At 36.2% G+C, this 11,430-nt stretch overlaps 1 protein-coding gene across 1 annotated transcript; it reads right to left on the reverse strand.

The window, feature by feature from the left end:
- Positions 1-981: 981 nt before the first annotated feature.
- LOC120215591 (protein PHOSPHATE-INDUCED 1-like) lies at positions 982-6,494 on the reverse strand. Its single transcript, XM_039213236.1, has 2 exons — positions 6,491-6,494; positions 982-2,087 (listed from the first exon to the last, which is right to left on the reverse strand). The coding sequence occupies exon 2, from the start codon at positions 2,073-2,075 to the stop codon at positions 1,137-1,139; it is 939 nt and encodes a 312-aa protein (XP_039069167.1). The 5' UTR covers positions 2,076-2,087; positions 6,491-6,494; the 3' UTR covers positions 982-1,136.
- Between the last annotated feature and the right edge of the window lie 4,936 nt (positions 6,495-11,430).

Genomic DNA, 11,430 nt, shown 5'->3' on the forward strand with positions numbered 1-11,430 from the left:
TATGAAATATTTAATATATAATTTATAATATTTATATATTTCAGTTAATTCGGTTAACCTATCGAATTAACTAAACTTTATTCAATCAATTAAAAGTTTTTGAATCGATTAAAGGAAAAAAATTCAATTAATGAAATTTTGATTGTTAAGTTCGATTACTAAATCGACTGATTGAACACCCTTGTATATAACGTGTTCAAAGATATAAATTAAAATTATAAATTCATTAATATTCGTGATAAGGAAACCAACGGCACTGGTAAAATCAGATAAAAACAAATAATACCATTTGAAAACAAAGTGTTGTCCCAAACCATTAATAAACCCCCAAGATCAACCATACCACTCACATGCAGCATAGAAGCTTCCAACTTTGTCTGCTGATAGCATTCAAAAAGGACCACTTGTATTATTAATTTCATTCCATTTGCAACGTTGGCTAATCGGTTTATGAACATAATAAATTTGAGGGTTTTACCTTAATACTAGATAAATGTTAAAAAGTACACAATAATCATTAAATTATATTAAAATGAATTTTCATTATTAAGATTTTTAAAATTATAAATTAATTATTAAATTTTGTATACGACTACAAAATAATTATTAAACTTTATCAGATTATTATAAAATGTAATTAAATTTATTAAATTTTCAAAAAATTTCCTTAATTTATCAATATTTCATAATATGCAGTAACTATTTTATAACAGTTTAATAAACATTAATGATTATTTTATAATTTTAAAAAAAATTGATTAAAAATATAATTTTAATGTAATTTAATAATTATTTGTATATTACACCTTAAGATAAATTAATTTAATATTCACGAGGATAAAACTTGAAAAAAAAAAAGCTTTCTTTAAAAAAATGAAAGTAAAAAAGAGTCGCATGTTAAATATGCAAACCAAAGGAGTTTGCTGTTCTATTATGATCCAATAAGCAAAATAAATAAAAGAATTACATCCATATAAATAAACCTTCTCCCAACAGTAATCCCATATTGTTTTTATTTTTCTTTTTTTTTTCAAATATTTTTATTCAAAGTTTATGTCCAATGCATACTGAGATATAGGTATGTGCATACATGATACACCAGCTTCTATTGCTTCAAAAGTTTAGACTTCAAAAGTTTAGACCAGCGTTTTGCAAGATAATGTAGCAGGATCATACAAAGCAGGAAGCAAGTATTTCCTTCCATGTTCACCATTAGCATTGTAGCTAGCACCAGTTGAAGAGTCCACAAGTAACTTTCCGGCATATCCCGGATAAGCCCCTTTGCCATAAATTCCTGGACAAGCCGACGAAGCTTCCAATGGCGCTTCGGCCTGTCCCTGGAAGTAACCATTTCCGAAAGGATTCGTTACGGTTCCGGCAAAGAGGCTACCCAAGTTGATGACCATACCATCAAGGCCCACATTGTCGTTCGGTGCAATCAAAGGTGGGGACTGCGGTCCGTAGATTGGTCGGTAGAATGGCCAAGCGCATTGCCCAGGGCACTGCGTCTGGGAATTCCCGACCCAAATGTAAGCAAATTTGGAGAACAGTTTGCCTGTGACGTGACCGTGAGTTCCACACTGGTTCATGCAAAACCCTTCGACGGTAACATCGGATGCCGTCAAAACGACATTAATAGCATCCTTTTGGTCTCCCTTGGAGGCCAACCCGATGATCTGTTTGTCCTTGAGTGACTTCCCGAGGGAACAATGTTCGTCGAGAATCTGTTTTCCCAAAGACAGAGAAAGAGACGGTTTTCTAGAATCAAGATGGTAGTATTTCTCGGCGGTGCTCCACCAGTGACCCACCGTGGGTTGGGTTTCTTGAGACGGTGAAGGCTTGGACGAAAGTGAGGTTACGAAATCGGAGATGATGGCCCTCTCGGAAGGCTTGAAGTTGCCGTACCAAATCAGGTTGATTGTGATTCGGCCTGTAAGGAGAGGGCCGTCGTGGTATTTCAAGAGCTCCGGTTGGTCTTGAACCAGTTCAGTCAGCCTTCGAACGGCCAACGAAAATTGAAACAAGGAGACTACAATGAATAATTTTAATATAGTTTGAGGGATAAAAGAAGACATTTCCGACCAATGCTTTGAGTTTCACGGAGGAGAAAGCTTGCAGTTTTGAGTGGTGATATTGGCAGAGTGGAAAAGGGTATATAAAGACCTCCAAAAAAGCTATTCTATCGAAATTTAAATTATATTTTATTTAATCAAAAGAAGGGGCTTTTGGATTAGGTGACTTAAGGAAACTGCAGAGAAGCAGACGGATAAGTGAAATTGACCTAAACAACCTCCTCTTTATGGTGTGTAAAATCAAACGAGAATATTTTTGGTGGGTAAAATAGGGAAGCTGATAAAGGTTACTAGAAAAGACAGGCTGGGAAGAAGCTGGAATTCCGGGAGTGGGTAAAGAGGTGAAGTATAATTTGTAGGTGATAGGCACGTGAGAGTACGCGCTTTGCGGCTCTTAAAAACTGGGGATGCTGCTGATTTTAAAGTAACGCACAAAGGGCTCGTGAAGTATTTAGTTAGGCTTAGCTGGATAGAGCTAACCCGAGCCGAGCTACAGCTGTTGGACTTGGCTATGGTTCACTACAGCCAGCCCTTTTCTATTAAAATAAATGATTACGGATCACAAATCAAGGTTTAATACTCGGATGTTCAAGGAGTTTCGAGCAACACACCAAAATATAAATATCCTCCAAAACCTATTTGTGATTGTTGTTATTCAAGGTTCATCTTCGAGAGACTCAATTTATTAAGTAAAATAAAAACCTAATCAAATTAGGATTCAAGAATAAAAAATAGATTTTGAATTATATTAGGATTTAACCTTATGAATAGATTTTTTTAATCCTAATTGAAGAAGTAAATGAAGTTTATGTCTAATTAGAACACCACCGATTGGTAAGAGACTCGACTATAGATAGAGATTTTTCCTACCTCAATAGTCATGACTTATTTTTGAACAAATAAAATGAACATAGACTTAAATATTTCTTATTGTCTTCCCATTATAAACTTTCTCATTCTATTTTTACCCATTCAATCTGTTATACCTTTCCCGAGTCAACTTAGTGCATTTTGGGCATTATTCATCCATATTAAAGGTTGACTTAGGCACACAATTCATGTCTTGGTGTTTAAGAATGTACGACTTTCTAGTTTCAACTTTAATCTCATGACAAGTGATATGAGATTCAAGTTTGCGAGTGGGGCTGGTTTTTTTACTGAACATCAAGGAAGCAAGGTGTTTGCACACAAGGGTATGAAGATATTTGCTGATAAGAAAAAGATTTGTTGACTAAGTATTTGACTTTACAAATAGAGAATAAGTCTTTGCCTTAAAAATTATGAGAGAAAATTATTTTAGAGAGATGTAATTATTTTGTAGTCTACGTAAATTTTAGGGTTTATATTATAGAAATAAGTTTTGTATGGATGTTGAGAGAGTCTTTTGTGATACACCAAGTTTTGATATGTAATACCGTAATCTAATCTGACCTGAAGATCCATGGATTACGATGTCACACAAGACCACCGAGTGGCTAACCTAAAAATTTTATTTTAAAAACAACTGTAATTATATAGAATAATCCATCCATAGTGATAAAATAAAAGTCACAATAAATATGAGTTTACAAGTATTGGGGAGCTCCCAAAACATCCAAAATAAATACACTGAGTTTAAATCAAAATAGAGTTATGATTGATTACAAAATGGTATACAATAGTACATGCCTTTTAATACAAATCAAGATGTACTCTAATGCTTTTGTATGATGGAATATCTTTTGACGATAACTCTCCACAAATGGCCTCCTAAGAATCTGCACAAGAAAATACATTTCGAATGCTAAGCTTACGAGTTCAGTGTCTCACTAATAACTATATTACACTACATGTATTCACTAAATGTGCATGCTAGAGGAATAGGTATGAAGACATGGAAATATTGATCTAATATTTGGATAAGCATCATGGTGCATCTAAGGGTTCTGCATATTCAAGCTCACACACCCCTCTAGCCTTTCTAAAATATCCTTGAGGATTTGGGTGAGATCCAGAGCTGTATCAGAAACCTACACCCGCTAACTTACTCCTTCGACTGTTGGGGCATCTATGCCTAGTCGGCTATTGAAGTGCCTTGGCACTGACCGAATATTCGAACTGTACGATCATATCTGCTAGAGTAACTCGGGTGTCCTGACTGTGTCCCGAGCATCAAACAAGGCTAGTTTTATGTCATCCTAGTTGTTATTATTTGTATTTTTTCTGATTTTATTTCTGTTCTCACTTGTAGTTTTATTTCATAATGTTCTGGTGTTATTTGGTCCCTTCAATCTAACCCTTAAAGCCCTTGTGTTTCTTACCCAAAATGTTCATGGGTACTAGTATTAAGCTCCTCAGTATCAATACTAGCCTCTGGGTAACGATACTATCTTCTGGGTATCCATACCATTGACATATTGAAGGTTAATAACAAATGGATGGTATTTGATACTCTTTCTTGAGTATCAATAATTCTGGTTTGTGGTATCAATACTCTCTTGGGTACTGATACCAAATTTGGCTTTAATGTTTTGAAAAATACCTAAGTATCGATACTTTTATTGGGGAGTATCGATACTCTACCCTTGTTATCGATACTCCCATGAGTACCGATATAAAAAATGGCTACTGAGATTTGCTAAGTGAACTAAAATCGATATCACCCTGTGAGTATCGATGCCTTACCTACAGTATCGATACCCATTACATTGGTATCGATACGCGTGCCTATAAATACCCTGTTTATGGCATGAAAATGTCTACGCAACACTCATAAACATCCTACTGAGGTCCCCAAATGTTATTAAAATATTATGTGTGTTAAAAGAGATCATAATAGGTCTTTTAACATGTTGAAAACATGAAAAGATGAAATCTACAATGGACATGCTTCGTAACTCATGCAACATCACCTAGTGATCTACGTGTGGTAGAGTTGAGTTAGAAGTGTGTTACCTTGGATTCTAAGTTACTGGAACTCCCAAAGTTTATCAAAGTGTGAGCATTTTCATCCTCTTAGTCTTGGAGCTTTCTCCAACTTCTATCAATATGAAAGGATTAAACACATTGATTACTAACGTGTTTGGGAGTCTATAAATGAATTCAAACACTTCCTAAGGCTTGGTTCCTTAAAAAAGAGCTGATTTACATTGGGTTCCTAAATGCCACTAAAACCCATATTTGACTACCATGGTGAAATGAAGAGGTTGAGAGCTTGATTGAAGCTCTAAAGTTGAGGATTAAGATTTTTACCATTAAATTACTAATTTAAGGTTGTAAGGCCACCAAGTTATCACCTTTGTTGGTTCTAGGTGGAGAGGAAATGAAGGATGAAGGACGAGAAGAAGAGACAAATAAGAGTTGAAAAAAAGAGAATGAGACAACGTGAGATCATCAATCAATTAAAGATTTTTAGTATTTCATAAAAAAATGAGTAAACTTCTTCCTTGGTCCTTTAAGTTTTGATCCCCTCTTAAAAACACCCTTTTTATCACATGTTGGGCCAAACCAAGCCCAAAACCAAGGCTAACTTGGTCCAAATCCTCTTATAGTGCTAATGGATTAATCTAAACCCACTCGGGTTAACCCAAAACTACTAACTTGAGATTTGGGTGTTATAACTATCTCTTCCTAAATAGAAATTTCGTCCTCAAAATTTACCTGAATAGAATAGGTGAGGGTACTGAAGTTGCATATCCTATTTAGTTTCCCAAGTTGCTTCCTCAACACCATAGTTCCTCCATAACACATTCACTAAAGGAATCATCTTGTTCCTTAGCTTATTTACATCTCTTACTAAGATTCTGATTGGTTCCTCTTCATAGGTCATGTATAAGCTCACTTCAATCTATTCTAAGGGTATGACATGTGATGGATTGAAATAATATATCCTAAGCATAGACACATGGAATACATTGTGAATGCGCTCCAACTCTGGTGGTAAAGCTAACCCGTAAGCTACTAGTCCAACTCTATCTAGTACCTCGTAAGGCCTTATGAAGCGCGGGGTCAACTTCCCCTTACGACAAAAATAAAACACCTTCTTCCATGGGGAACCTTGAGGAACACTTTATCCCCCACTAAGAATTCTACATCCTTGCACTTTAAATCTACATAGGATCTCTGCCTATCTGAAGCTTCTCACAACTGATTCTAAATTAACCAAACTTTATCTTAGGTTTCTCTGATCAAGTTTGGCCTCACTATCTTACCATCATTAAGCTCTATCCAATATAGTGGAGTCCTACACTTGCGCCCATACAAGGCCTCAAACAGAGCCATTTGAATGCTTGACTAAAAGTTATTGTATACTAATTCCACTAACGACAGATGGTCCTCCCAACCACCCTCAAAATTTACAACAGTACACCTAAGCATATCCTCTAAGATATGGATGACACGTTCTAACTGACCATCTGTTTGAGGGTGAAAAGTGGTACTAAAGTTTAGTTTGGATATACAACTGAACTATCCTCTCTAAGGTATAATTCATTATAACTGGGAGGGAGTGAGTTGATTTGGTCAGATGGTCCATTGTGACCCAAATTGCATTGTGTCTTTATCTTATTATGGGTAACCTATTCACAAAATCCATAGTTACTCTGTCCCATTTCCACTAAGAAATCTAAATGGGATGAAGTAATCCTGATGGAACCTAGTGTTTCGCCTTAACCTGTTGACACACTAAGCACCTAACGACAACCTCTGACACTTCCCTTTTCATGCCCAACCACCAATATAATTATTAAAGTTATTGGTCCATCTTGTTACTACCTAGATAAACTAAGAGTGGACTATAATGTGTCTCATGGAGGATCTTACTACGCAACCAAGTATCTATGAGTAAGTACAATCAACCCTGAAAGTAGAATACATCCACATTACACAACTCAAAACTTGATGATTTGCCTAAGCGAATCTGAGCCCTTAAATGATCATTTGGACTTTTCAATATTTTGGTCCCACCCCTAACTCAGGCTCTACTTTCAACTCGACTAACAACGCACCTTCACTAGATAAGCTCAACATTGCTAAGAGAGCTCACAACTCTTACTTCGACTTTCTGCTCAATGTGTTTTTTACAACGTTTACCTTACCTAAATGGTGGCCTATCACACAATCGTAGTCTTTAAGTAACTCGCCCCATATACATTGTCTCAATTTTAACTTCTTTTAGTTGAGTAGATAATTGAGACTCTAGTGATATGTGAAGATGTGACATTTCTTACCAAAAAGGAAATGTCACCAAATCTTCTAGGTAAATACCATGGTTGTTAGCTCAATGTCGTAGGTGGGATAATTACACTCATCTGACTTAATCTGATGAGATATGTAAGTTATAATCTTGTCTTCTTGTATCAAGATACATCCAAGACCATTCCAAAAAGCATTACTGAAAACTGTGAACTCCTTACCCGACTCTAGTTGGGTCAAAACTAGGGCCTGAGATAATATGGTCTTCACCTATTCGAATCTTTTCTATCACTTCTCATCCCACACAAAGGGGACTCCCTTCTGAAGTTATTTGTTTAACGGGGAAGCCATTATCGAAAAGCCATCAATGAATCGATAATAGCACCCATCTAAACTTAGAAAATTGCATACCTCTGACACATTCTTAGGTGGCTCCCACTCGAATATAGCCTAAATCTTCTAAGGGTCGACTTAAATACTTTCTACTGATACAACATGACCCAACCATGAAACCTCTGGCAACTAATACTCACACTTCCCAAACTTAGCATACATATGTTGGTCTTAGAGTGTTTGAGTGATGATGCTGAGATGTTGATCATGTTCAGCCTCTGAACGGGAATACACTAGGATATCGTCTATAAACACCACTGTAAACTGATATAGGTATGGTTGAAAGACTCAGTTCATTAAGTCTATGAATGCCACTAGGGTGTTGATGAGTCCAAACGACATCACTAGGAACTCATAATAATAATAATAATAATAATAGTAATAATAATAATAATAATAATAAAATAATAATAATAATAATAATAATTCTACTACATTAAAAAACGATTAACATATTTGTTTGAACCCAAGAAACTGATAAAACCATGGAAGCCGTTGGCTACCAAGACGAGGCCTCACCTCCATCGAAGTCGTTTAAACTTATATATTTATAATTCTAATCTTTTGGATTTTTTTTATTTTAGTGATTTTACTAATTAACATATTAGAATTAGTATATAAGGTACGAAGAAGAAGACGATGATTTGTAAATCTTAATTTATAAGGAAATATTATGTGGAAAATAAAGTTGATGTGATAAGAATTGTTCATGAAATAATTTCTTTTAATTTTATTTTGAAATATGATTAATTACATGCTGGGCCTTTGAGATTTTCAATAATTATTTAAAAGTTATTATAATTAATGATGTTTAACAGTGTGTTACATCAATAATAATTTTAATAATTTATGAGAAGTAAATAAACGAAAATTTTATACGAAAATTAAAACTAAATTTTATATTACAATTGATGAACATTATCCCAATTATCCTTACATTCAACTAATAATAACCTGATTGTAAGTCAATCTTGGAGAACACACATGCTCCTATCAGCTGGTCGAAGAGTTCATCTATCTTAGGAAGTGGGGTAACGGTTCTTGATGGTTACCTTGTTCAACTACCTATAGTCGATGCACAACCTCATCTCCCATCATTCTTCTTGATAAACAAGACTGGTGCTTATCAAGGTGAGATGCTTGGTCAAATGAAATCCTTATCTAACAAATCCTGAATTTGAGCCTTTGACTCTTTCAATTCTGTTATTTCTATGTGTTAGGGAGCAATGGATACCGGAGCTGAACCTGACATTACCTCAATGCTAAACTTTAGTTCACGATCGAAACAGTAAACCCAACAACACTTCTAGGAACACATCAGGGAAATCTATCACTACTCGGATATCCTCGAGTATTGGAACTGAAATTTGGTTGTTGAACACATGAGTCAAGAAGGTCTCACATCCACGGTCGATCATCCTCTAGGCTTTTATAGCTGCCACAATATTTGACTGGCCTGATTTCTCACTGGTCATCATTAACTTGGTACAATCATCTGCCCTGAGCTTAAGCTATCTGACTTTACACTTTAAATTGAAGTCATGCTTGGTTAACCAATCCATAACCAAGATCGTGTCAAACTCGCAGAAGGGTAACTCCATCAAGTTTGCTAGGAAAGTCTGACCCTGAATTCTACTATACATCTCTGGTAAATCTTGTCTACTAGAACATCTAGACCTATAGGGCTCGATACTCGAACTCCTACATCTAAGTCTTTGGCTAGAATTTCTATCTCTTGAATCAAGTTAGAGCAGATATACGAGTGGGTGGAACCAACATCTATTAATATAGTACCTGGAATCGAAAATACTATAAATGTCCCTGATATCATGTCTGCTGCATCACACTCCTCCTAGGGTCTCATCGCATATTTTTTAGAGGCTACCCTCGGCTCTGCACTGACCACTAATAAGGTTTCCCCTCTACTCTACTATCCAAATGCAATGCTACCACTTCTTACTGGCCTTCAGCCTCTCTATACAGATGGTGTTGATATATGGGTCGATGTCGGAGTCATTGCCTAAATCCCCAGACAAACTCTGGCAAAGTGGTCTAAGGAAATACAATTGAAGAAACCCCTAGATCCATACTACACGTCCCCGGGTGTCTACTCCCGTACTAAACACATATCGGATGAGTGAAGACTCTTGCTGAATCACTAATGCTAACTCTGAAGACTAAGTTCAGGGGTCTCCTCTTATACTTGAATCTACCCCTTCGATATAAACTCTGACCAGTTCTTCATGACTGTGCTGCTAGAGGTCTTCATGAACCCTAGCTATCTCAGACCCTCTTAGTCAGAGTCTGCAATGGTTTGGTCGACTTAGTGACTCTCCTAGATTGTTCCACAGACTTAATAGACTATCTAGCCTTCCTACTCAGGATTCTCTCAACTGTCTTTGTCTAACGAGACAACTTAACAAAAATCCTGGGAGGGTCGACTGCTAGGTGTGACAGAATGTTGAAGTGCAGACCTTCTCTGAACCTATGACAATGGTGTTCCTCTGTTTAACTAACTCTAGAGCATATCTATTCAATCTGAGGTACTCCATCTTGTACTCCATCACATTCTGATCCCCCTTAGTCAACTGTTGGAATTGTTCCCTCAAGTGATCGGTGTAAGCCTCACCGATGTATTTCTGACAATATTTTTTATGAACTACTCCCAAGACGGTCTCTCTGCTTCAACTCTATCTCTATATTCTTCCACCAACCTATGACATCGCCCTTGAGTAGGGCAATGACGCACTCAAGCTGACCCTTTGGGGTAAAGTAGAACTATCGAATAGTGCGGAGAGTCTCCTTAGGACACTGTTATATTGTTATAGGATCGTCATCTCCTAAACTGTGAAAGTCAGTGGTCTTATATCGGATGAGTATCTCTACTAGTAACTCTTTATGTACTACTGTATGCTGAGCTAAAGGTGTTGGTGGGGAAGGTGGTACGACTGAGGCACTAGGTATGGCCCTAACGATCTGCCTAAGTAATGAGGTCAGATCTTTAAAGAAGGTCACTTCCTTGACCCTTGCATCTACTGGAATATTCAACTGATTCATATACAGGATGAACTCGTCACTGGTTTCGATTGTTAATGAGGCATGACTCTCGTCTCTACCATCTTGACTATAAGTTTGATCGTCAACCATGGGTTATCTCTGAAATTAGAAACAAATTGAGGCTATTATCTTCATTTCAGTCTTTATTGTACTATTGACTCTCTAGAGGCATGTACATGTACATATACTGACTTACACTAACCTGTGGGTCCTAGGAATGCCTAAACTTGATAGTCTGATACCATTAATTGTAACACCCTAATCCAGTTAGACCTAAAGATCCATGGTTTACGATGTCACACGACCACCAAGTGGCTAACCCAAAATTTTTCTTTTAAAAAAAATGTAATCATTATAGAATAATCCATCCATATTGATAAATAAAAGTCATAATAAAACTGAGTTTACAAGTATGAGGGAGCTCCCAAAAACATACAAAATAAATACATGGAGTTTAAATCAAAATAGAGTTACGACATATTACAAAAGGATATACAATAGTACATGCTCTCTAATAAAAATCAAGACGTACATTGATGCCTCGGCTGTGCTAGAATACTTGTTGATGATAACTCCCCACGAATGGTCTTCTAAGAACTTGCGCATAGAAACACATTTCAAAAGTTGAGCTTACGAGCTTAGTGCCTCAGTAATAACTATATTGTACTACATGTATTCATTAAATGTGCATGTGGAGGTATAGGTATGAAGACATATAAATACTCTAATATGCTAA

This window comes from Hibiscus syriacus, unplaced genomic scaffold (genome assembly GCF_006381635.1).
Source record: "Hibiscus syriacus cultivar Baekdansim isolate YM2019G1 unplaced genomic scaffold, ASM638163v2 tig00110123_pilon, whole genome shotgun sequence".
Taxonomy (NCBI): Eukaryota; Viridiplantae; Streptophyta; class Magnoliopsida; order Malvales; family Malvaceae; genus Hibiscus; species Hibiscus syriacus.

Excerpts from the sequence above, each read along its gene's own strand:
- LOC120215591 (XM_039213236.1), bottom strand. The coding sequence starts at position 2,075 with ATGTCTTCTTTTATCCCTCAAACTATATTAAAATTATTCATTGTAGTC.